Below are 26,913 nucleotides of genomic sequence, written 5' to 3' on the forward strand. Positions count from 1 at the left end.
GCTGGGCAGCTTTTAGCTCACACACCTTTGCTCAGCCCTGTGCCACAGCTGGGACAGGATCCTGCACAACTCTGCAAGAGCACAGTGGATAGGATTTGCGATGCATCCTGCAAATCTAGTTGCAAGGTGCTCTCTGCCCTGTTCTGCCAGTGCTGCTCAGTCCTGACATGCTGCACTGACCTGGGACTCCTTCCCAAAGGGCTGCTGAGGACCAACCACTGGATTTTGTGTAAGTGCAATAGAGTCTGGGGGTCAGCTAAGGCAGACATGCAGAAAAAGCCATTTCACTAGCCAGCTCGAGACATCTCCAAGATAGCTCAAAAGCAGCATACATGGATGATGACATGCCATTTCTACAGAATGGAAGTTACTTCTATCTTTTAGTTCCCAGTCCCTGTCCCTTTCGTTAGTCATGTCGTAACTGCAGGTGCCTGGGGGACTCTCTTACTCTCCAAGAGGGAGGGAACTAGGATTACTATATTATAAAGTGGGTTGCCCCATTATAAGACCCTGCAGGGGAAGCACACATTATGTGAATTACTAATACTTGGGCATTTGAATAGATGAGTGGGAGTTGGTGTTGAATGCTGAAATTCTTCCAGAGGTCATACCAGTGCCAGGAACACTTACGAACCTCTGTCAGAGGTTGTGCTAAAAAGCAGGTGGGAGGAAATGGTGCTCACCGTGCTTCTGTGTTCAATCTGCGGTCTCTCCAGGGCAATGGTGATGCAGTTCAGGAAGATGAAGGCCAGCACAACATAGTCAAAGAGCTTGTGAGCAATGATGGTTTGGCAGAGGAGGCGAAACCTGCAAGACAGTTCCAGTAGGCACCTGTGCCTTGGGCAGAGCAATGTTAGGAGCTATGAGGACAGAGAATTGAGAAGTCTGGCCAAAACTGAGCTCTGACATGGCAGCTTTCCTATCACTGATACTGATGTCCCTTGCCATGGCAATATCCCAGGGTGGCTCACTGTCACACAGGGAGCCTGGAGCAGAGCAAGGGTAGAGCAAGGAGCTGAAACTTCATCCCTTGCCCCAGTGCCAGAGTGGTTTTCTAACCACTATGGTCTGTGCTCCTCTCTTGCCCTGCAGAGAAGAGCTGAGTTTCAGTTTTCCTCCCAAATTCGCACTTTGTACTACCCCAGGGCAAAGAGGACACATGCTGAAAGCTGAGGAGAGGCAGGTAGGTTGGCTGTCATGGGGACCACACTGCTCTGAAAGACAGTGTGCCTATTAGGATAGGTGTCACACAGAACAAAGAGCTCTCCCTCATGACCTGTAATGAAACCCCCTTCTTTTCAAGGAACGATGCACATGGGTGAGAATACTGTTGACTGGAGTACATGGACATTTTCTCCTGGTGGGAAGACACCTTTAGCAGGAAGAATTTATTGCAAATTTCTTTTTTTTAGGCAAGAATTCTAACTTTGCTCTAAAAGGTGTGATATGACTGCTGATAAGTTGGTACAGGGACTGAAAATTAAATGGAGAGACTGTTCTGATACCAGGGTAGGAAATACCAGTATCATAGAGTCGTTAATAATACATTCTTTCTCCTTTTTGGGTTAATGTTAGTATTCTCTGCCTTGCGTGGCTATAAATATTTATGATTACCCAAAAGAAAAATGGGGTGCTCCAAAGGAAGGGAAAATCACAACAGCTATTTAGGATTCTCATCCTTCCTTTCATATCCAGAATCAAGAAAGAGAAGTGTTGTTTGGTTGTAGAAGGGGAGATGGAGGAGACAAAACACATTCCCAGCTGGTAAGTTTAAAGTTGCAACCTAACATGCAGCTCAGGTTATGTGGCCAGCACAGCAACAGAATCTGCCCCATTTTCTCAACCCTCTCATGGCAAAAACTGCACTAACCTGTTTTGTGGAGAGAAAAGATATATGGACCAGTCTTCCCGTAACTCACACCAGTCTGGCTTATAGACTTCCATCATCTTCCGGATACGAAAGCACAGGCTCTGGAGGGACGCAGCAGAAGCAAGCACTACTGGTTACCTTCACACATGCCTGAGAGAGGCACTCTTCCTTTCACATCTGACCCCAAAACACCACTACCTGCAGTTCTCCAGGTGCACTACCTGCCTTTCTTTAAGCCCCCGAATGAGGAAATGGACTCAAAGAGCAACAAGCCACTGAAAAGGAGGTAGGAGCTGCTTTGCCAGGGCCTGTTTACCTCTTGGCATCTGGCTTCCTCACCAAATCATTACAAATAAAACTGCTGGTGTCCTTTCCAGAGCAGATGTAGTCCATGATGCCTTCTCAGAGTTGTTGGAGTGGCTCTGTTACATGAAGACAGTTTTTCCTCACTACCTCAGCTAAACGAGAGGCCAGGACAGGAAAGCCTTCTGTTGGCACTTGGGCTCAGAGGTGGTTTAATTTCATACAGCATATATGTCTGTTCAAATTTCTACTGACCTCCCCCCCCGCTCCATTTTTTCCACCCTTTGATCTGCTCACAGATTGGGCATTGCAGTTTCCCAGGCTGGCACCACAAAACTTACTTGCCTTGTCTCTTGTGCCTGTGCTTTCTGCTCTGATCTGCTGATGTTCCTCATGCAGAGCTCTCATTTCTCACACAGCTTGACCTTTCCTAGCGTGTAGAAATCACTGGCTGCACTGCTCTGAAATAACAGCCCCCGAATGACCATGCACGTGCCTCACATCTGCCTTCCTCCCACCATCCACCTGTATGACTGCCTTGCAGGCAGCCTGACAATGTGGTTTGAGCTTGTCTGGACCTAGAAGGTCTCATCTGCATTCAATGTTGTCCTCCAGCTGTACTTAAAGGACCTTTTTGCAAGCTCTCCCATCTACATGGCAGGGAGACTGAAACTTGAGGATGGATTTGGGGTTCCCCACAGCACTGCAGTGTAACCCCAGGTTCCCTCCACCAAGTACTCACATAATCTATCTCTTCATCATCCTCTCCCCGTTCCTTGCGGTTGTTCATCTTTGGGAAGATCTCCTTGGCAATACTGGGCATTTTGCCATTGCAGTCTTGATGCTCGCTGGCCCCAGAAGCTGTTCCCAGCTTACGGGTCACTCTGTGGCCAGATGGGACAGAGGCCAACTCCAGCAGGTCACAGGAACCTTTGTTGTCCAGGGAGAGCGTCCGGCGGTGATGAAACACCCTTCCCGTCCTGTCCGGCTCCCCATCCACCACCCTGTGCCTTTCCCCAGACAGGAGGGATTCGTGCTCGGCAGAGGGAGGTGTGTACTTCAGGCTGTGTCCCCGGGCCAAGCTGTTCCAGCTGGAGCGACGGCTCCCCCAGGCCCCACTGCGGCCCCAGGCACCATAGTGGGAACTGCGAGAGCTGGACTGTAAGAGAACGGGATGGGGACTCAGTGACTCCGGGCACAAGGAGGGTGTGTGCGATCCTGTTTCAGATCACAGACTTCTCCCTGGGCCCCTAAGCCAGGAGGCTGCCATTTTTTAGCCACTGAGGAAGTTGCATGGTGGCAATTTAGCAGCAATCTCTGTAAATCTGACAATAACTTGATAATGAGTTAGCAATGGTGTTGGCTGTGATTACTTTATAGCAACATCTGTGTGCAAAGCACTTAAGGAGAAGGCAAATAGTAAAGCCAAAGGCCAGGTGCCTGATGTTCTTTCTTACAGCAAGAATAAATTTCTCCAAAAATCTGATTGGCAGCTTTTTATGCTGCCCTGGGGTAAAGAATAACACAAGGTACAGGGTGATGGATAATCTGACACACCATCTTTGAGTACAGTCTTAGTAAAAGGAAGAAATGAGAGAAACAGACTTGTTGGTTAAAGTCTATTCCAACCACATCAGCAACTTTTGTAGTACGTGGCTGCCAGATCTCTCTGTTTGGAAGTAACAGGGGTATGAACCCTTTGGGCACTGATGCACCCCCACAGAGCTCTGTGTGTCAGTGGGTAGAAAGCCCAGAAGCTAATGTTATAAGGTGGACAGGTCTGAGATGCATTGGCTGGACAGCCAGCAGTGCTTGGGGAAGTGCTAAGGGGCAGCACGACCTGCTATGGGGAGCTCCAAGTCAAGATTTCTCTCTTCATTGTTACAAAAGCTTCCAGAAAACCCATCCATTATGGGAACTGGCAGTTCTGGCATTACCCAGATAATCCTATGCTTTTAACTCACTCAGGGCATCATTTTGTGCCCTGTGCTCTAGGAAAACAAGGAAAGGGCAAGAGGACAAAACATGTTTCACTCTAAGAGGTGGACTCTGTCTCCTTGGTGTTCCCCCTCTCCCACCAAAAGAATATAGATAGCTGAATCTCACACTCAATGGAATACAGATCAATAACCTGGAAATGGACATCAATAATCTGGAAATTTAGATAAATAACGTGAACTGACCTGGCTTCCTAAAGACAGGCAATGAGTTTGGGTTAGAAGCCTACAGCAGCAGTGCAATCCATCACAGCAATCCCCAGATGATGGCAGAAAGACAACAGAGTGCTTGGACTTCAAAAGAAGCTGCGACACACATTTCTACTCACTCACTCACCAAGGACCGCTGGTCATAGGTCATTCTCCCCAGCGACATCACACTGCTCTTCCGGGAGCCAACAGCAACACGGATCTGGTCAGGCTGCAGGGAGTTGCGTGAAGAGTTAGTGACCCCCCCAGCAGCCACTGGTGGGTTGGAAGAGGGCAAGGATGGGTCCAAGTGTCCATTAGGTGTCACAGGAATTGCACAGAGCTTGGGATCTGGGTGGAAAGATGCAGAAAGAAGAAGAAAGAGAAAAGAAGAAGGTGGGTTCCTCGCCATCCAGTGACTGTTTCGATGTCTAAGCTGTTTAGCATGTTAGCTGCAGCTAACAGAATATCAGCTGTTTAGCATCAATCAACATCGATTCCCTCTGATTTAGGTTGTTGTGGCAAAAGCAGTGCAAGCTGGGAAGACTTTGAAGTATTCTCCTCAGTCCTCAAAACTGATGGCAGCTGTCCTTGGGGCCAGACAGACAAGCAGAGTGCTGGTCAGGCAGACTTAGGCTGACAGACAGAGCAAGAAGCCGAACCCCGGCAGCAAGGGGAGGAGCGTGTGTTTCTGCATGCCAAGAACGGACACCTGCATCTTTGGGTCTGAACAAATACCACCAACTGTCAGACTGGCTATTTAAAGCAGTTAGGCTGAGATACTGAGAAAGAGACTAAGATGTGGGAAGACCCACAGCCATTGGGGTCACCTTTAAATTCCTGCAATCATACTCTTCATCCCAGTCTACCCGGACCTCTTCAAATGACTGATCATTGACCTTGAAGACCTAGGACACCTTTGAGGGGTATGTTAGGTGCTGTGGATGACCATCAACATTTGTTGAGGTGGATAGAGAGGATGGGGTACTGGATTTTAATGCCTGAAAGGACTAGAACAATCATTTTTGTTTGACCTATTGCATAATGAAGGTCACATATCCTCAACTGCACACAGCATCACAGCTGTGAGTGCACCAACAGGCTCTGTAACCTCTTCCCCATCTGCCCTCCTAGGGGTTTGGCTGCCTGCATTCAAGGTAAGCTCTGATATAGTGCAGCCTTGTAACCCAGGATCAGACTGCTGTGAAAACAGCGAAGTTGCACAAAAGAGCTGTGATAAGCCAATGCTGGAGCTCCTTGCTGTGGCATCTGCATTTAAGCTCAGACCTGTGTCTGTGGTCCTTGTCTGGGCTATGCTATGACTATGCTTGTGCCTGTCTTCGCATCTTGCTGATCCTGATCTTGTCTTACTGACCAAACCTCTTGGCTTGACCTCAGACCTGCTTCACCACTGTGAACTTGTCTAGCAATCACTGAACCATTGGCTGACCCTGGCTAGTGTCAGCAGACCTGCTCTGCTCACCTTGTGCAAGTATGGTGCCTTTGTTGGTGTGGTCCCTGCCCGCCTGCCTGGCTGTCCCTCCCCCTCAGCTCCTGGCTCTCCATCCATTGCAGAGCAAGTTACTCGTGCGTCTCCCTGCCACCAAGTCCTGTCTGAAGTGTAATACTCCTTGTAGAAAGACTTGCAGTCTTCTAGGAAAGACTTGGAGAGGTGGAGACCTTACCCAGCAGTTTGTAGGCAGACTGTTCCAACAGTTAATTATCTTTCCTAAAAATATGTGGCTTTTTTCAGTCTGAATTTGTCTAGCTTCAGCTTCCAACATTTACAACCTCACTATGCTTTTTTCTGCTCAATTAAAGAGCCATCTACCATCAGAAATCTCTCCTTATGGTTGGCACTCACAGAGTGTGTGATCAAGTCACGTCTCTGGTTTCTCTAAGCTTCTGGTTTCTCTTGCTATGAGGCAAGACTTCCAGATTTTTTCAAGTCCTTTTTAATGTGTTGGTATCCCCTATCCAAATGTGGGCCCCACATTTGGACACAGTGTTCCTGAAATGGTGGCCCTGAAGCTAAGCAGAGACAGTCTCATTTCTCACTCCTAGCTGTCGTTCTGTAAGGTCATTCAAGAACTGCTCCCCTTAGCTATCTCATTCCTCAGGATGCCAACATGGCTCTGTTTTTTCACAGATAACACCACAAACTAGCACGAAGTTCAAAAAGAAAACTGGTAAGTTCTTGGAGATGGGAGTGAATTTTCTGCAGAATCTGCTTTAAGATTTCTCACTAAACAGTAATGGGAGATAAGCAAATGAGGCTGTTTGAGCTATTGTACCTGAGCCTTCCTGGACTTCTTGGAACTGATCTAATTCCTCCATGTTTGATGAACTCTGATCTTCATCTGAGTATGACCGGTTGGCATCACCCTGGAAGACACAAATTTAGAAGTTGGGAACTAATAAACAGAAAAGACCATTTGTTCTTGTCTTTCATTGCTGTAACAACTTTAAATCCTCTTTGGCAGCCAGGCATCAGTGTGATCACTGGAAAGAGTCTCATGTGACCTGGGATTGCTGAAGTACTGCGTTCTTGCTTTTGGAGGGGCAAAGGACTCACCCTAGTAGTGTAGGGTCTGTTGCACAGGATGGAAATTGTGAAGTCCTTCCCAGAGGGCTTGTCTCTTTCCTTGCAAGGATTAGCACTGTCTTTTTTTTTTTTTTAATAATGAAGCCCACCCTGAACTTAACAAGGAAAATGACAGAGGTGTGATACTTTGGGAGTCCTCCACCCCAGTACCCTCAAAGTGTCTCAGAGGTCCCCTTTTTTAGCACTTCTATTCCTCCTCCTCACGAGGCCTCAGTGGCAACTCACCTCAGCCTGGAAGCCCTCCACAAGAATGGCCACCAGCAGATTGAAGAGCACGTAATTGCCAAAAGTCATGAGAGCCACAAAGTAGAGGGATGCCCATGGTGAGGTGGAGGCCATGCCATTATAGAGCACAACATTCCAGTCCTCCTGGGTTAGGATCTGCAACCAGGAGCAGAGGCCACATAAACATGAAGGAAGAACACAAAGGGGATTCTCAGAAAAGGACAGTGAAAGGATATACATTAGGACCACATCAGGCCTCTTAAATTCCCCATAACCACACACTCGCTGCGCACTGTCACTGTCCAGCTGTGGTACTGCCCCGATAATGTTAGCTGAGCAAGAAGAAACAAGAGTGACCATGAGGACAGTCATGTGCTGAGGTGACGGTGTTAAACACAGGAGTTGCCACAAGAGGAGTGACCTTTGCAAACTGTCTCCTAGGAAGGAAGGAGCACCCCTGTCTGAGAGATACACCAGTCATTTGGTTACAACACGCAGTTGTTCTTCCTCCAAACATCACATGCTGGAGCCTTTCGTGCAGCCTTTTGTGCTGTCAGGAGCAAGTGCAATGCTCCACAATGAGAAAAAGCACCTCCTGATCCTCTTGACTTTGCCCTGGCCTACTCATAGAGAGCAAAGTGGGCTCACCTGGAAGACGGTGACGATGGCCCACAGCAGGGAGTCAAAATTCTTCCGGTCAGGAACTGTATCTCCTGTGTCTGTCCTGAGGCTGAACTTGCAACCAAAGATGTGCATTCCCAGGATGCTGTTGGGACAAGAAGTGGAGATGGTGTCAAATATAAATATCTCTGCCACCACAATGAGCTCATCAGAGTCATTCTCTTTTCCACCTGACAATCTAACACCACAGGAGTGAGCGGTAGAAAAACACAGCCAGACCACTGGGACCTATCTGTGAAGAAGGAGCTGTGTATTACACCACTATAGCTCACCAAAACCCCCTTGCTTTCCATCTGTACTGCCTCAGAGCTCACATATTCCCTCCAACCTGTCCTTCAGATCTGCTCTCTCCATTGTTCTTGTTTGCTCTCATTTTTCTTCATCTCCCTGCCACTGCATCCATGGGACAAACTTTCTTAGTTGCTTCCTGCTGCCCTTCTGCCAGAGTCAGCCTCCAGACTGAACTGTTCCTGCAGCCAGTGTTGATTAGCAAGAGATTTCACCTATCCTGAAATGGGACATTATGCTCAACGTGCACATTTGGTGGCAGTATTTCTCCACCCCGTCCAGGTGAAATCTTCATCTGCTGAACCCAATTTAGGGCAGCAGTAACCTCAGCCCTTATGAACAAATAAATGTTTGTCAGTGCTGCCTGAGCCTAGAGCAATGGGCAAGACGAGTCATGCAATCATGCTGTGAAGTTGCTGTCCACTTGAGCCATGCAGTGCCTCTCCAAAACACTGTGAGGCAACTAACTGCCTCCTCACCTGAATATAAAGATGAAGAGCATGAGGAGCATGCAGAAGGTGGCTACGTTGTCCATAGTCTTCATCAGCACTACAAGCTGGCGGCGCAGCGCAGGCATGAAACGCACCAGCTTCAGCACCCGCAGGAGACGGAAAGTCCTCAGCACAGAGAGGCCCCCGTCCGACTGGCCAATGATCTCCCAGATGCTATGGCCCAGAGAGGCACAGGGAGTACGAGGGACAAAATGAAAGACAAGTGAAGTAACAGAAGAGAGAGAGGAATAACAATGCTAATCCAAGTTTTCACCTCTGCATTGGCAGCAAGTATAAAGGGGTCAGAGAGAAAATCTGTTTGAGCAAGATATAATTAGAAATATATACTATAGACATACTTATGTGTAGAAAGCTGCATTTCTCCCTTAAGAACATGAACATGGCACTGCATGTTGCAGGAATGAGGAAAGGATTGCAGCATTAAATTCTAGCAAGACAAGTTCTTCAATTACACATTAAACCTCTGTAGCATCCTTAATTTGTGCGTTTTTAAAATATTTCAGAGCTAATAATTGTTGTGGACTTACAAGGCAATTGCAAGTGCCTCCATTCTACAGAGGAGAGAGCTGAGGGGCAGAAATGCTATGCGGCTTGCTTAGGGTCACCAAGTGTTGGGAAAAGACATCTTGGTCTCCCAATCCTTGGCCTTGCACATCAGCTCAGCTCCTCCTAGTATTACTGCTAAATCCTTTTAGAAAAGGCATGTGAAAATGTGCAAGCTCTGTGGTACTCTTTTCTATATGTATTTCAGTTGATCCCCAAGGCCCTTGTCACCTGATGATGACGATGATACTGTCAAAGATGTTGTAGGGGTTGCGGAGGTAATCAAAGAGACCAAAAGCAGCAAGTTTCAGGATCATCTCCAGGGCAAACATGCTTGTAAAGACAACGTTGCTGATCTCCAAGATGTTGGTCAATTCCTCTGGCTGGAGAGAATGCAAATTCAGATAGTCAGAACTGAAAGAGCCCTGAAATTATGAGAAATAAAGTGCCACCATTGCCAGGAGACAGGCTTTGTAGGGAGCTGTGAAGCTCCCATGGGTGAGATTAGAGTGGAGCTGGACAGAGCCACTTGCATTCCAATTCCTTTGAACGTTTCATAGATTCATTATAGATTATGTCCCTAACATTCTTTTACTAGAAGTGGTCAGGAGCTCCACAGCCATTCACATAGCCAAGGCTGACCAAGTGTCTCCCACATCCCACTCCATATCCTGGTCCCCTGGCTAAAGGCTGCTTTACTTTGTGCAAAGAACTTGAGTATTTTTTTGAAGCGGGGCAAAAGTGGCTGATCTGTGGTCAACATCTTTCTTCAAGGATTTCTTCCTCTGAGCTTTCCACAGGTAGCTGGCACAATTTTTTTCTGAAATTCTGAAAACATTTGAATGATAGGAAAACAGTTCCCTATCTTCCTCTAAACCTCACTGCACTTCTCTGTCCCTTTCCCCTCTATTTTTCCCCTTTTCCAGTTTTCTCTCCCCTGCTCCCCACCAAATCCTTGGTCTGCATTAGTTTTCCAGTCTTGCTCCAGCAGTCTTTTATCATGCCTCTGTCCTCAGAGTGGTCTCAATAATTACCCAAGTGAATATCAGACTGGATGAATAAGACAACAGCAAGGAGGGGCACACTGCTAACACCTACCTGTAAGGGACAGGAAGAGCAGGACAGGGTGAGGAAAAGAGATAAACGGACAGCAAGAGGAGAAAGGCAGATGCACAAGGTGAAAACCTCCAGGGATGACACAAGATGACTGTGTTGAAAAAAAAAAAAAAAAACCAAAAAAGAAAAAAAAGGCAATCTGACCCTGCTTCAGGCATTTTTTTCTGTTGAATCTCTGACACATCTTTCAGCCCCTGTGATACAGCCTTCTCCAGCAGAGACCCATGTGTTTGTGCATATGAGAGAAAGTGTTTTAATGATTCCATCAGTGGAACAAGTCTGAGCAAATTAAATTACTCCTCCTCTTGTTTTCTGAATTAATGACCTTTTCTTCAGTGTGTGCAGCCTTGGAAACTTCTCTGACAAGGTCAGGAAAAGGTCTAGACCGTTTCCTCAGAAATGATGAAACGCTGCTTCAGAGGGAGACAGAGGCTGCACTGATGTCATTGATGAGGAGTGCCAGGATCTTGCCATCCCCTGTGAAATGGAGGCATTCCCCACACTGAATTTGGAATGGACTCATCTGCTCACAGCACCTCTCACCGAGGGACTAGGACTGCACTAGGCTGGACAGCAAGGGCTGAGATCTCAAACAAGGTCAGATGCGTGAGGGGCAACACATGCGCAAGCCTGCCCATGTTTGCACATACTGAGACACACACACACCCCTAGCCCAGGGAGACTACCATGGCAATGGCAAGGTACAAAATGTTCCCAAAGTGAGAGAAAAACTTCCTCCCAGTATAATGGGTTGTATCTTGGGGCCGGGCTAGACAACCCATGGGTTTCAGACCGCATGAGACTACTAGGGCAATACACCTCCCTGTAGCATGCTGCTGGCCATCACCTTCCCAAGCAGCAGCTGGTGGGGACCTACTCCAGATGAAGGTGTGCCACCTTCCCAAGCAGAGGAACAAGACAGCTCCAAGACACTTCTTCAGTGCTGTTCTGGCCCAGATTTCCAAGTTTACCTTGGAGCAGGTATGTCACACCTCAGACAAGGTTACATATTTGGTATTTAACCTACTGCACCGCTGAGCCTCAGCTCCAAGCCTTCGAGGTGAGCCTGACCCAGGCTCTGTGGTAGCAGGCAGTACCCCTCTCACTCTTTGGATACCCATGCTGAAATGGTGGCTGAAGACTCCCCTCTTCCTTCACATTGGTCTGAGCTATGCCTGGCCACCAGGCCACTCTTTTAAGCTTAACATAAAATGGATGAGAACAAGAAAACTGCAAAAGCCTGTTGTTTGGGGCAAGAGAGGACAGACGCTCCTGGCACTGCGGAAACAAAAAACTGAGTCCCTGCAGGTCAGAGCCAATATTTTTACCATGAACTCAGTATTAGTGCCCACTGAGAAGGGGAGTCATGGTCTCTCCCCGAGGACTGCAAAATTGCTGTTTTTCTGAAGAGCAGACTTTGTGTTGGTGGTGCCTGTTACTTATTCAGCTGGTGGAAGGGGAAGTGAGGGAGGAATGCAGTCCTGGGTCTGACTCTCCCCCTGAAGCTGGGGGCTGCTTTAACCCCTGCTCTGGGACCCCCAGGGGCCCAGATCCTCCCAGGTGAGCAAATGGACTGGAAACTGCTCTTCACATCTGTGGCTTCGCATGCCCTTTGATAATTTCTTGCACTCTTCATTGCAGCTTTTTGTTGAAATACTCAATTTCTTTAAAATCAAAAAAGGGGAGATGGCTCAATTTCCATCCATAATTAAATTTGAATAACAAACCATCCTGAAAATGAGGGGGAAAGTAGGGGAGATAAGAGTGAAGAGAAAGAACGAGCAAGTGCACATGGGAAGGGAGAGATGAAGATCACAGAGAGCCAGGCAGTAATGACACTTGCAGGGAACATGAGGTCCATATGCTAAATTGAGATGCCAATTTCAGCCTGAATCAAATGATTATGTCAGTGAGAATGAGCAATGTAAAAAAGCAACAGGCTAGGATGGTGGATTATCCTCCTCTCTACTGTCCACACGTTCTCTCTTATGCTGTCGTAGGGAGCAATTGATGTTTGAAAAGCCACGCTTGCATCTCACTTGTGGCAAAGGTCACCTGTTCCTCTGTCTCTCCTTCCCTCCCTGACATCTGTTTCCTTAGTCAAGCCTCCACCTGTTAATCTTTTTCTAATGGGCCATCAGTCAGCCCCAGCAAAGCATCCTTCCCAGAGAGAGGGGCAGGAAAGACTGGGCAGGGAAAGGAAGGAGAGATGGGCAGAGAGAAAGCAGTGAAAGAGGAATCACAAAACTAAGCTGAAGAAAAATTAGTAAAACAAACCCACTGGCACCCACAAGAAGTAGAGAAAGAGAGATTTTTTTTAAATGGAGTAGGAAAAAAGTAAAGGCTGGGGAAGGAAGAGCAACACAAAAGGAATGAACTCAGGGGAAAAAAGAAGAGAAAAAGAGAGAGGAGCCAGCTGGAGAGGTACACTCACTGGCTAAAGGCAGATCCTGCATTGCAGCCATTTCTGGAGATACAGATAATTCGGCAGAGTGCAAAGAGCCACCAGCTGGGAGCCAGGGCTGCAGGGTGGGGGTGACCAGGGGCTCTGTCCTGTGCAGGGATGCCCTCACACCTGGGGCAGAGTGGCCATGTGTGACAGTGGACAAGGCTGGTGGCTGGGACGCAGCGGGTGTGGGGGACTCTCTCTGGCCAAGGAAGTGTGAACTTGATGAAGGGGGCAAGTGAACCAGGAAAAAGTGTTTCTCTCCTTTTCTTCCTACTGACCCACAGGATCCCCAATACAATGGATGCGTCACCTCACAGTTGTGAGAGTTCCCCAGGCTCCCACAGGCAGCAGTCAGGCATTTATCATCAAAACTGTTAGCAAGGCTTCCTCCTCCCAGGCCACCCAGGTTTACCTAGAAACTGTAAATTGAAGTGTCCACAAGCTAAGGCCTGAACTGAAGGCTATTTTAGTCCAAGCAAAACCAGGGAACATCAGAAATCTCCCCACAAGAAGTCTGTTCATATTGCCAAGCCAGGATAGACTGGTTTACCCATCACACTAGGAAAGAAACTCAAACAAAAATGTGGGAGCTGAGTATTGGTGTGAGGAGGGTGGCTTGAAGGGGAGAGAGACCCCAGGGGGCAAAGCATGCCCAGATCCAGTGTTTTAACCAGACTGGTTCACCTTCTCTGCATATGGATCTTCTTCCAAATCCATGAAACTACCTAATTCACATCTTCATGGCACAAAGTTCTTCATCCCTAACAATGCAGATCAGATACTGAGAGTGAAATGCATGATTCGGATCTACTTCAGAGCTCCTGCCCAGTGATCAGAAACTAGAACTGGGTCAATAGTGGGCAGTGGCTCAGCTTTTTTCCCCCCTTTTCAGTTTTTTAGTAATATTGGAGTACTTAAATCAGATTAGACTGAAAATGTAATTAGTCCATTATCTGACAGCAGCCAGAAACTCCTGCACTATAGGAAAGGTTAAGAATATGCAGACCACCTTGAAGCCCCTGCAGGAGAAGTTTCTCCTTACCAGGAGTAAATTTGCAACTGTCCAGAAACTGAAAAGTAATTGATGTGATCTACGCAGACCAGCCCTACTGAACCGTACCTGCACATCACTGCCTCTGAGAACACGAGAGAGAAATATGCCATACAGAGGTCTCTCCAGCCTGCCCATTTTTACTCACCATTTCAAAGTCACTTGACAATAATCAGAAGAGTCATAGAAATCAGCCATGGAACATACCAACTACCTTTTACTTACTCTAATCGCCACCTCACAACCAATGCAGGATTTTGTGATGTTTTGTTATACCCTCGTTTTACAAGACTGAAGTAATGTGGTTTCATCTACCACCCCAGGGAGACAGTTTCATCATTTACTAAATGTCAGTATGATGAGCTGGCTTGGACATTTGCTGAATGTTTCTGACAAGCAGCAAATAGTAAAAAGAGAAGCAATAACTGTAAAATATGAACTTGTGAATGCAATAAATGCTGGTATAAAGGGAAATTACACAGGATAAAGGATATGAAGGTACTGATCCACAGGGCTGGTCTAGTTAGGAAACAAGGGATCATCTCCTGGTCCACACAAGACAGACCTCATAAAGTATTGATCTGATGTATGTAGGAACCCTGTAAGTAGATACTGGAGAAGATAAACCAAGTTACTCAGCAATTTTCTCGTTGGCTACTAATGGCAAAGAAGCTTGAGTCTAAAAGGCCATTCAAGAAATATGTGAGAAAGGCAGCCTGGGACATTCAGCTGGGACCAGCCTTTCATCCTTATGCTGAATAAGGGAGAAAAGTGAGCAGCACCAGATCTTCTGTCAATATTAAAAAAAGTAAGCCTCTTAAAAGGGTCCTTCTGGACAGCCACAGGCGTCTAATATCTTGATTTTCTACACTGGATTTTAAAAATAGGCACTTCCAAGTAGAAGCAGATCTGAAGAACTGCAAAAACTATTTCAAGCAGGACAAAGCTTGAAATGATGGATTTTGGCTTGTGCAATGTCCCAGCAATATCCGAAGGGCTAATACTGAGGATATTACATGGTATAATGCACACTGATGGATTTGAATAAACTTATCTATTTACAAGTGATAACTTGTGATAAGCTTAAGGATTAAAAATGACTCATAGCAGTGCAGTTTGTCCCAAAATGAGTTTATTTCCCTCACATGAAACATATAAGGAGATGGGAAGCTGCCTTGACCACGTAAACAGGACAGGACAAGGGACTGGATGGATAAGCTAAACAAAGCCAAATTCCAAGGTGATTTGGATCTGAGTAAAGTGGTTTGAGTTGCTGAGGTTAAGTCTCCTGGCAGAAGAACATTGTGAATATTAAACCCCTGAATTGTAACAAACAGCTCATTTTAATGCATGTTTTTCTTTCTGTTGGTCAAGGTCCAAGAATCGAAGGCAAGTCTTGCACACGGGCTCTGACCCCCAGGTTTCTGTGTTTCTGAGCCTTAACCTTCTGCCTGGCTCCTGCAGTCTCTCTCACCCCTTAACCTGATGGTTGGTAGGTGCTTTGGTCAGTGGGCCAGCTCATCTGTGTGTAGTCTGAGAATAAATGGAGCAGCAAGATGCTGACAGACATGCCGTGAGCTGCTCCCAGGACTGCTCAAACCTGTGACACCTTCACACATCCTCTTGCCCAGCCACATATGTCCCCAGAGAGTGGCTGGGGTTGTGATCTCCCATGGACCAGAAAATAAAAGCTTGAGAGGTCTGTATATGCATCAGCTCTGGGCCAGGAGACATTCATATGATGAAGTATGATTCTATGATTCTAAGTATCTGAAGCAACAGAAGCTACTTCAGTCATAGGATGGTGTCACCTTGCAAATCACAGATCTCTGTGGGCAGAGGAGTTTTGCTGGATATTGTTCTGTGAAAAGTTGTGTTTCTAGGAGGAAAAACAACAGGAAGAAGAGAAAGGAAGGAGAGAAAAGGAGGCAATGAAGTACCAGTCTGAGAGGTACTGATAGCATGACTTGAGGAAAACTGAAAGAGAACAAGGGGAAGTGCAAACGCCCGTGTGCTTTTGAGTTAACTGCTGACTGAAAAGGACCTGGAATTCATGGTATGGTCTGAATATTTTTTTTTTTAATCTTCTTGTGACAGGGAAGCAGGATTCAGTATACATATTTTAAATAAACAGGCTGCAACACATTTTTCAGTTACGATCAATTTAGCTGACATCTCTTTTTAGTAGAAACAGCATGCAGGGTCATAAGCTTTTCCTAGCTACTTATGGATAAAAAGTGATAGCATAACTTTAAGGACGTGTCATTAATAACTTGCTACTAGAAACCCCAAGGCTGCAGGCAGATCCCACCCTGTTGTGGGCTGTACAAACACAGCAGAGGCGGCCTAGAAGGGCTTAAACCTGCATACACAATAGCCAGAACATGAGAGTGAATTCTCTACCTCCAGCTCAAATATACTTCTGCTAAACTCTTAATTCACGCTGTCTCCAATAAACCAAAATGAACAATGGCTCTCCCTGCTTGGTGCTCACATCTTTAAAACATCAGTGGGCAGTCTTCATATTGTCCTGGGCTTCAACCCTTAGTCATCTCTCTGCTACGTGATAAATACATGGCTCTTTTTTATCTGTTTTCATGAGTCAACCCCTCCAGCCTCTTCTTCATCCTCCTCTCCTCTGAGCTCCTGCCAGTATTTTTCTGGTACTGAAGCATCCAGTGCAGTTTTGCATTCTGGGATCAAATTAAAGTTTCCCATCCTTGTATTGGAAACTAGCTGGGCTTTGAAAAATGGTCTAATGCTTGGTATGTGGGTGGGATCCAGACACCTGAGGCTTCAAATACTGACTCAGACACCACGTTGCCTCAGACAGGGCAACTCTGGATCTCAAGATATGTCCATCCTGACACAGCACAGGACAAATCTGAGTGTCTTGCTTGAACCAGACTCACTGCCTGTCTCTTTGCTGCCTGAGACTGTATTCAGGACTAGACTTTGCCTTGGCTCCAAAACTTCACTGCAGTCAGTATCTCAGTAGTGGAACGAGCTCTTATTTTTGTAATCTGGGCAGACACATGGAACGAATCATGGTCACATTCAGACTGGTGTCATAGATCTGAAACATGGAGGTACAGCATGGACTCTTTAATGCAAAGTGTAGAAGAGCTACCAGCCAGCAATGCAGACGCAAGGTGATGGGGATGCTTAACACCCTGTGAATCTGGCTCTGCACATCACAAAGTAGACACAGCTCCTGTTTCCCAGCTATAAAATGAGGGCACACAATCCTTCTCCATCTCACAAGTCTTTCATTAAGATAAAGTGCACTGCTGACTCAGAGCTGCCTGCAAACTATTGGTGTGAAAGTCAAACCGGTGCCCACACCTGCTGTCTATATCTGACCTATCTATCACTTCTTGTTGTCAGGGCAAAAGAAAGGCTCAAACCATCTGAGCTCCCAAAATGACTGGAGATGGGAGGTGGTGCCTTCCCTAACCTTCTTGTATAGATAGACTGTGCTCAGTCATCTCTTAATTAAGCTGGAAAGGCTAGCAAGATGATGGATTTGAATTGAGATGCTGGTGAAGTGCCTGTGACATCCCCAGAGGGCACATTAAATTAACCAAATAGACTAAGGATTCAGTAAGCTAATGAAGAGAGAAATGAGAGAGAGATGAGGAAGATGGAAGAGACGAGGGTGAAGGAGAGAGAAGCAGATAGAAAGAGAAGACAGGATAAAAAAGAAAAACAGAAGGATAAAAGTGAGCAGGGAGGAGGAAAAGAGAGGTATTGAAAGGAGGCGAGAGGAAAATACATGGAGACAGTGCAAGTGATTAAGTGCAGGGATAAGGAAGAAAAGACCCTGCGAGATCCTGAGGTTTTCTCCAAAGCCCTGCTGGGACCATCTGTGCTGCAGCCTGGGGTCCAAATTGCTCAATCTCTGCCTCCACCAAGTTGCATCAGCTGCTTAGCGAGGCTGTAATCCCAAGCAGGTCTCACCAGTCCCCACTGCCCCCCCTGTGCCCTGAGATGCTTTACCTGCTCGTGATGCTCGATGCCCATGCTGATAGTGTTCACTAGGATTGCGATCATGATGCCACGGTTGAAGTACTTGCTGTCCACAATCCCTCGAAGCTTGACCCTCACTTCTCGCCACATGTCACTGCAGAGCTTCAGCCGTCCACCTTCTTCCAACTCCTCCTCCTTCTTCTCCAGTGCTGAGGCACCCTGGTCCTCTCTGCTGCCCTCTCCCTCCTCTTCGCTGGCTCCTCCATCCTCCTGGTCTGAGTCAGCGCTATCCAGGACAGAGAGCCTTCGGGATGCTTCGTGCTCCCCGCTATGGCATCGGGGGCAGTTGGTGGGATCAGAGGTTGCAGTCACAGCAATGGGCTGGACCAAGCCCTGAGGGGGGCAGTCAAGAGAATTGTGCTGCTGGCAAAGCCCTGCAGAGAGAAATGATCACGCTTAAAGGAGAAGGCTTTGAAAAAGACATTGAAACTGGGCACCTGTTTGGCTTTTTGGGGTATTTATACAGGGTAACTGGGCTTTCTAGCTGTAAGGATGATTAAACACAGCTGCATCATCTCAGGGGCAGCAATAAAAGCCATTGCCATTGGGGACTTTACACTTACTGGCTGTGTCACCAAAAGGCACAGTACTGGTCAGCTGCCAGTGATTAGGCCTAATGGGTGTCCTGGTTTTGGCTGGGATAGAGTTAATTTTCTTCCTAGTAGCAGGCATAGTGCTGTGTTTTGGATTTAGGATGAGAATAATGCTTATAACACACTGATGTTTTAGTCGTTGCTAGGTAGTGCTGACACTAGTTGATGGCTTTTTCATCTTCCCATGCTCTGCCAGGTGCACAAGAAACTGGGAGGGGGCACAGCCAGAATAGTTGATCCAAACTGACCAAAGGGCTATTCCATACCATATAGCATCATGCTCAGTATATAAACTGGGGGAGTTGGCCCCGAGGCAGCAATCACTGCTCAGGGACTGGCTGGGTGTCGGTTGGCGGGTGGTAAGTGGTTGCATCACTTGTTTTTTTTTCCCTGGGTTTTGTTTCTCTCTCTTGTTGTTCTCCTTTTCATTACAATTTTTATTACTGAACCAGAACAGATCTCCTGACTTCAATGAGAAAACTAAGTTTCTGTTCCTCAATCCTCCCATTGGGCCTGAAAGATCAAATGGACACTGGGGGAAATGAAGCAATTAATTCATTAACAGAGCACATGAAGCCCGCAGAAACTTTTCTCCCAGCAAGTAAAGAAAATGAAAGACTGAGTATGCAAGACCAGCTGAAGGAAAATCCACCTTTTTTCTTGTTAATAGGAGTATAACTTAGGAAAGGCATTGGCAGGCTACTAACTCTATAAAACCATTTTTACAGTCACTTTTCAGGCCAGGAATCCAATTTAAATGATATCTCATGTCTAATTTTACACAACAGCATATGGACCCTTCAAGAGAAATTGTCTCCATTGCCCTTGCATATCAAACTGACTTCTTCAGTATTGCTCCCTTGGTTCAGGTACCCTATTGCAATTCTACTCCCTTTGCCTCTCTCTTGAGGTCCCACAGCAGCTCAATTTGGGAGGAGAGCTCTGGGAGACCTGCTGTGCCACTCAGTCCAATCCTTAGTCCTACTCTGTCATATCCCTCTAATACTCCTCTCTCCCAAACTGCTATCATCACCTTGCTATACCAGACCTGGAGCCCCTTACAAGCCTCAGCCAGTGCCTTTAATGTTATCCCATTACGGTCTCTGGGTTTCAGAGCTGGGTTTCTCATGTTCCTTGCTGGTCACCCCTGTTACATTCCCATTCTTGCTGGTCATCCGCACCTTGCTGGTCTGGTATGCTGGCCATGACCCCATGCTCAATGGCCAATGTTAATTCTAATTCTGTGCTTTGTAGGCACAGGTCCTTTGGTAAGCTGGCACATGGAGATGCTCCCAGTTACTCTCATATTTCCACTATTGGCATTTCCAGCTTTACCCACACAATCCTTACTGTAGTGCCTCTGGCTTTTTCTGTTCATGCCTAGCTTGGCATCGCTTGGCTCCACGTGGCCCTGGCGCCGGCTCTGTATGCTGTTGTACAGCCCAAGGGTGCGGCGTTTGGCTTTGCGCACGATGTGGCAGACGTATTGGAAGATCTCCTCGTAGCAGTCTCCCGGCTCCATGTAGCTGGCAACAGTGCTGGAGGAGAGGTACCGGGCCCTCTGCTCCTGCATCAGCTGGTGCTCCCGCTGCTTGGTCTCTGAGAACTGCGTGGCGATGACCACCAGACACAGGTTAATCATGAAGAAGGAGCCCACCTAGTAGCAAAGGAGAAGGGACAGTCAATATCAGGGCAATGTCAGGGCACAAGGAAGAACATGCAAGAGGGGGAATGTAAGAGGAGAGAGGAGGGGAAGGTGACTGGAGACAGACAGAGGAACGGGAGCCAGTCTGCATATGGAGATGGGATTTCAGAGAAAGCCAGGGCTGGCTGAGCTTGTGTTTGAGAACTCGCTTGATGTCATTTCCATGCAGAATTTAGAGCTCTGAACTGAAATTCAGAAAACTCAAGCCTGACTTTTGACTCATTTGGCAGGCTTTGGGACCTTTAGCAAGTCACTCGGAAGTTACCTGCAATGGATTTGATGAAAACTGGACTTTTTCTTTCCCTCTCCTTTGTGTTACACAGAAGGTGGGAGGCAGAGGACTAGTTTGGTAGTTTGGTTGCTTTCTCCTCTGCTTGCTCTTTTACTACTGGAAAAATCATGCACTGTCATTTATGGTCTTCAACTCTTGGAGGACATGTCAGTATTCTCGGAGCATTTTATTTATTTCTACCATTTACACCTTAATTCACCATACAGGGAGATGGCACTTTTGCTGAAATGAATGAGCTCTTGAAATCAAAGAGGAGTTTATGAAAACTAATGACTTTGAGAAGGACACTAAATAGCCTGGCAAAACAGTGCTGCCTTGCTCATTTTCTATTCTTCTGATTCTTTTGATACTAGACATATTATATTAGCTCTTATTTTACTTGTCCTCCAGACTAGGCAGGCTTTCCATCTTGAATACAAAAACAACCACAACCCACTCCCCCAATTTCTTAGAAACAAAACAAAATGCCCAAGTTCTTCCTGTTCTCCATACAGAAGCCAAAAAGTCTACCAGGCTTATTTTACACCATTGCATGTTCCCTTTAAGCTTTCTTTGTCTCAGTTTTCCTGTCAGTAAAATGGAGCAAATATTTCTTGGTGCTGAGAGATCTGGAGGTAAAAACCTCACTCTCAGTGTTACAAACTATGAAATTACAGACGAATCTTCACTAGGAGATCTATCCATTACACTTAGGATAAAACCTGGGCTTCAATATGATGAGAAGTTCATATATAAAAGGGCTGATAAGCACGTTCAAAATCATTCTCAAAAGCTATGATGCCTTGATTGGTGCCTACTCCCTGTAGAGCTGTAAGTGGCAATACAGCATTCATAAAATGCAGAGTCTGATCTCTGAGCAAGGACCACACACCTGTGCTGCTCTAAAATGGACTCTGCATGGCAGCCCCCAGGAGGAGAGGAAGCACTATCTCAAGATTTCTGCTTCCCCGGGACCAGGGAGCATCCCTGCTAAGGGGCATCCTTGCACCATGTTGTGTTCCTCCTGTACAAACCCACACAGGACCCGGTCTCACTGCCCCATCTCTCCTTTCCAAGAAAACAGCTCTGACACAGAGCTGGATTCAGTCCTGCCCTTATCTTCATGCATGTGTCCTCCCCCATATAACCCTTCCAGCAAAGGGGAGAGTGCAAAGGTGGCTATAACCTGACCCTAATCCTCATGCATGGAAAAGGTGGAGGCTTTTTCAGCAAGTACCCCAGCTTGTTTTATCTATCCAGGCAGCCTTCCCTTCAGTGCACAGCCCTTGCCACTCCCCCAGCAGCTTGCACCCTTAGTTGTCCCTTTCTCTTGCACACAGGTGCCCAGTAGCTCTGTCCAGAGGCTCAATACAGTGGCTCTCAGTATTTCAAAGGGGAGATGTCCCTGCTAGCATCTGAATAAGCCTTTGAAACATGAAGCCTTTTCCAACCAGATTCAGCACAAGGACAATAAAACACCTCAAAATAAAGGGCTTTTTTTTTTTTTTTCCTCCTCCTCTCAGCACCTTTCAAAGCTGTTCTAATTCTGTTTCCCTTCATCACTGAACCCTTAACTTCCCTCTCCTCCCGCCCATATTTCAGCCTATTTTCCCTTCAGCTTCTGTACGTGGCCTTGAAAATTAAAATGATGCCTCGTTCGGATTCCTTCACCTTCCCCCAAGATTTTCCCTAGTCCATGATGCCTTGCATGTTTTCACTGATGAGAGTATGACTGGGAATCCAAATTCTTCTCTGATGCACTCTCCTGCCCTCTTCCCTCTCAGCACCACATGACACTTACACGGGCTTGCACATTCAGCTATCTCCCCCTGCTTGCCCTGGGTGAGGCATGGTTGGGAGCTGGACACCAGCTGTGTGCACATTTTCTGGAATGCTGCCCAGTACTTTGCAACTTCCAACAACCCCACAAACAAGAAGCAATCAAGACTTGCAACACCTTCTCTCTAGGCTAGAAATAGAGGAGCTGAGGGCAACAAGATGCACACAGCAGGGTCACACTGTAAGCCTGGGGTTGAATCCAGAGGGGGTGTTCAGGTTTCACATCACCGAGCCCTGCCTTCACAGGCACCATTTGCTGTGATCTCCCACCAGATGACCAAAAAGGGGAGGAGTGAGTGGACTGGAGATGGCAACTAACACCCAATCCTTAAACCTCTTAGCTAGGAACACCAAATGCAAAACAAATTAGGTTGTTTAATCCTTAAGGTGACAGGCAAGTCCATAAACTCTAAGACTCTGCCTAAGGACAGTAAGGGTCCCAGATGGCTCGTAATTGAGTGATCCATCTCAGCTAGCTGAGCGGGGAGACCGAAAGTGTCCGACATGGAGTCAGACAAAGTATCTGACACAGGCAGAAGGAGACTATTGATTCAAAGCCCCAACGTAGGAGTCCTGTTCAGCCCTGAGACCGAGCTGTAGTGTGATTAAGCAGATCCTAATCTTGTTCAGCCCAAGGCTCGATCCCTGTCTCTGCAATATCTAATAAAATCTGACTGGTGCTGGAGGTGCTGACTTACTTGCCCATTGTTTTTACTGCTGATGCCTGGATATCCAGCTTGTCTTCGAAGCCCACATGTGTAAGCACAGAGCACTTCAAGGAGGCCACAGAGTGCTGCAATGTGGTTGCCAATCTGAGAGTTCAGAAGAGCTTTCTTTAGTCCAGGAGCCACACCAGTGACCAAGTAGCTGGAGAGGTGACAAAGAGACAGCTAGACCTCAAGCAGGAAGACTGAAATGAAGGACTGACCCTAGAGGTGAAAGCATGTCACCTCCCTGGTGTCTGACAAAGGAGGAAGCTATTTACAATTTGCTGAACACGCAAAATGCTTTTACCAGGTTGTTCTGCAAGGCCACTCTGAGTGCCAGGGTGAGCCAGCATTCTTTCCCTTGAGGAGCACATCTACACAGGAGTCCTAGACCATGCTAGGAATATATCCAGGTGGTGGAGCCTTCTTCCTGCCAGATGAGCAGTACCATACGCCCTTATGTAGGTGTTTGAAGATACCTCTGGGAGGGAGAAGTCATGGATGAAAGCATAGCTGTTAAGGAAGAGGCTGCAGAGATCTGGCCCCAGAAGAGTAAGTTTGAGCCAAGGCTAGGTTGTTTGTGGAAAAGCAAAGTCAGGGCTTGAAGTATGACTGTCAGAGCAATTCTGCTTAGAAACCCAGGCCTTTCAACCATGGAGAAGGAGGTAAGAATAAAGTCTGGAAGGACTGTGCTTCATGAGACTTGAAGAGGGATTGTCATTTCTATAAGAAGACTCAGAGGGAAAATGAAACCAAGTGATAGCAAGTTCACACTGTGATGTTGCTATATGCTGCAAAAGATGCATCACACATGCAAAGAAGGTAACAGAGAGGCTAAATACTTTCTTGGTGTAACTCCACCAAAGGAAATATCCCATCTAGCATATGGCTCCTTTGTTCTGAACAGTCCCCAGAGAAAGTTGAGGTCCATTCTTTGCTGGATGTGGGGGGGAACATTGTCACCGAGGACAAGGAAAAGGCTGAAGTACTTAACGCCTTCTTTGCCTCTGTGTTCAACAGCCAGACCGGTCATCCCCAGGGTACTCAGGCCCTTGAGCAAGAGGATAGGGATAGGGATAGGGACCAGAATGGAGCCCTCATAGTCCAGGAGGAAGCAGTTAATGACCTGCTATGCCACCTGGACGCTCACAAGTCTATGGGGCCGGATGGGATCCACCCAAGAGTACTGAGGGAGCTGGCGGAGGAGCTTGCCAAGCCACTTTCCATCATCTATCAACAGTCCTGGTTAACAGGGGAGGTCCCTGATGACTGGAGGCTTGCCAATGTGACGCCCATCTACAAGAAGGGCCAGAAGGAGGACCCGGGGAACTACAGGCCTGTCAGCCTGACCTCGGTGCCGGGGAAGATTATGGAGAGGTTCATCTTGAGCGAACTCCACAGGCAAGTACAGGTCAACCAGGGGATCAGGCCCAGCCAGCATGGGTTCACAAAAGGCAGGTCCTGCTTGACCAACCTGATCTCCTTCTATGACCTGGTGACCCGCCTGGTAGATGATGGAAAGGCTGTGGATGTCATCTACCTCGACTTTAGCAAAGCTTTTGACACCGTCTCCCATAATATCCTCCTCGGGAAGCTGGCAGCTTACGGCTTAGACAGGCATACTCTTCGCTGGGTAAAGAACTGGTTGGGTGGCCGAGCCCAGAGAGTAGTGATAAATGGAGTTAAGTCCAGTTGGCGGCCGGTCACGAGCGGTGTTCCCCAGGGCTCTGTTTTAGGGCCAGTCTTGTTCAATATCTTTATCAATGATCTGGATGAGGGGATCGAGTGCACCCTCAGTAAGTTTGCAGACGACACCAAATTGGGTGGGAGTGTCGATCTGCTTGAGGGTAGGATGGCCCTGCAGAGGGACCTGGACAGGCTGGATCGATGGGCCGTGGCCAACTGTATGAGGTTCAACAAGGCCAAGTGCCGGGTCCTGCACTTCGGTCACAACAACCCCATGCAACGCTACAGGCTTGGGGAGGAGTGGCTGGAAAGCTGCCTGGCCGAAAAGGACCTGGGGGTGTTAGTAGATAGCCGGCTGAACATGAGCCAGCAGTGTGCCCAGGTGGCCAAGAAGGCCAACAGCATCCTGGCTTGTATCAGGAATGCTGTGGCCAGCAGGAGCAGGGAGGTGATTGTCCCCCTGTACTCGGCGCTGGTGAGGCCGCACCTGGAATACTGTGTCCAGTTTTGGGCCCCTCAGTACAAGAAAGACATTGAGGTGCTGGAGCGTGTTCAGAGGCGTGCAACGAAGCTGGTGAAGGGTTTGGAGAACAAGTCTTATGAGGAGCGGCTGAGGGAACTGGGGTTGTTTAGCCTGGAAAAGAGGAGGCTGAGGGGAGACCTTATCGCTCTCTACAACTACCTGAAAGGAGGTTGTAGTGAGGTGGGTGTTGGTCTCTTCTCCCAAGTAGCTAGCGATAGGACGAGAGGAAATGGGCTCAAGCTGCGCCAGGGGAGGTTTAGACTGGAAATTAGGAAAAATTTCTTTACGGAAAGGGTGGTCAGGCATTGGAACAGGCTGCCCAGAGAGGTGGTGGAGTCACCATCCCTGGAGGCGTTTAAAAAACGGGTAGATGTGGCACTTCGGGACATGGTTTAGTCTGGTCTACCCTTGATTAGTCTAGAGTGGGCTTGGTAGTGTAGGTTAATGGTTGGACTGGATGATCTTAAAGGTCTTTTCCAACCTAGATGATTCTATGATTCTATGATTCTATGTGCTCTTGTGTCTGATAGAAAAAAACCTACATGGCTTCTGCAAATGAGGAGGGAGTGTCTAGAAATGTCAATGACACTCCACAGTAAAATCTCAGGTGGAGTGTTTAATTGAGGGTTTTCAGCCACCTGCAAATTCAGAGACAAAGTTTGAATCGCTGGGAATCCACATGAGGTGAGCCAGCACTAGAAGGATGCTCCTGCTTAGAAACCAAAAATATGCTGACAGAATTTATGTAGTTTGGAGCAGGCGGTGAGGGGCAGTTTTTGGAACTGGCCTGCTGGAGACGGGCATGTCCACCCCAATGGTTAAACGCTGACTCTGCACAGTCCTTCCTGGCTCTGGGAGAGACTGCGTCTGAGGCCAGGAGTAAAGCCTGTGCCGAACTGCACATTGTACAAATCTAGGTATCCTGGCCATGCTGCTCAAAGTGAAAATACAAGTAGGTGCTAAATGTCTATTGCATGGTAGGAGATCTGAACAAACTTTATGGGAAATAATTGTTTTCTGAACTCACAAAAAGCAGTGGATGTTCAGTTTGCCTTTGGGAATAGAGCTGGGGGGAGCTCCCCCCCATCCTGTGCAACCATACCTCTGCACTGTCTCTCCTTGCGACTCTCCAGCCTCAAAGTAAAAGCAGCGTTCCTCAAGGTGTATTTCACCTCTGCTGTCCTGGTTCATGCTGCGGCCCACAGGGAGTAGGTCATCTTTCTGTTTTCCTCTCGTCTTTCTTTTGTCATGGTAGAAGGCCAGAAGGCAGGCAGAAATCAAGGACACCATGAAGACTGAGCTTTTTCGTAAGTTCTCTGACCTGAATCGACCAGCAGATATTTTTGTGCCACTCCCCATATGTACAGGCTGCAGAATTTCTCCCAGAAACTGGATTAAGGTTTGTTTGCTCTCAAATCATTGCACGTCAATTTGAATTTAAACTAGATCCTGTGCCAGTTGAGTCTGTTAGTGTTACTGGGTGACTGCTTCTAGAGATCCTATTTCTAAGAAGTCATGGCCACATAGGACAAGTAGTAGCTAAAGAGCAGAATCTTAACCAGGTCCACTCAGCAGCCCATCCAAATGCATGTAGGCTTTGGAGATACACACTGAGGTCCTTACTGGCTAAGTAACCTGGAACTACTTTGTACAGATTTTATACTTCCCATAATCCATCCTAGGTCTCTCCCTTCTAGTCTTGACTTTGGTCTCCATGTGGGAAAAGTGCAA

The 26,913-nt window shown here is 47.2% G+C and overlaps 1 protein-coding gene across 1 annotated transcript in view; it reads right to left on the reverse strand.

Moving 5' to 3' along the window:
• CACNA1I (calcium voltage-gated channel subunit alpha1 I) overlaps positions 1–26,913 on the reverse strand; it is a 161,437-nt gene that overhangs the window by 24,233 nt on the left and 110,291 nt on the right. The window contains exons 8-18 of the mRNA XM_075727751.1: positions 19,802–20,108; positions 17,829–18,232; positions 9,445–9,596; positions 8,638–8,823; positions 7,838–7,955; positions 7,190–7,345; positions 6,654–6,744; positions 4,508–4,710; positions 2,916–3,332; positions 1,871–1,971; positions 684–807 (exon numbers count right to left, since the gene is read on the reverse strand). Coding sequence (XP_075583866.1) covers positions 684–807; positions 1,871–1,971; positions 2,916–3,332; positions 4,508–4,710; positions 6,654–6,744; positions 7,190–7,345; positions 7,838–7,955; positions 8,638–8,823; positions 9,445–9,596; positions 17,829–18,232; positions 19,802–20,108 — 2,259 coding nt within the window. The remainder of the gene's footprint in view (positions 1–683; positions 808–1,870; positions 1,972–2,915; positions 3,333–4,507; positions 4,711–6,653; positions 6,745–7,189; positions 7,346–7,837; positions 7,956–8,637; positions 8,824–9,444; positions 9,597–17,828; positions 18,233–19,801; positions 20,109–26,913) is intronic.

This window comes from Pelecanus crispus, chromosome 1 (assembly GCF_030463565.1).
Source record: "Pelecanus crispus isolate bPelCri1 chromosome 1, bPelCri1.pri, whole genome shotgun sequence".
NCBI classification, from domain to species: domain Eukaryota; kingdom Metazoa; phylum Chordata; class Aves; order Pelecaniformes; family Pelecanidae; genus Pelecanus; species Pelecanus crispus.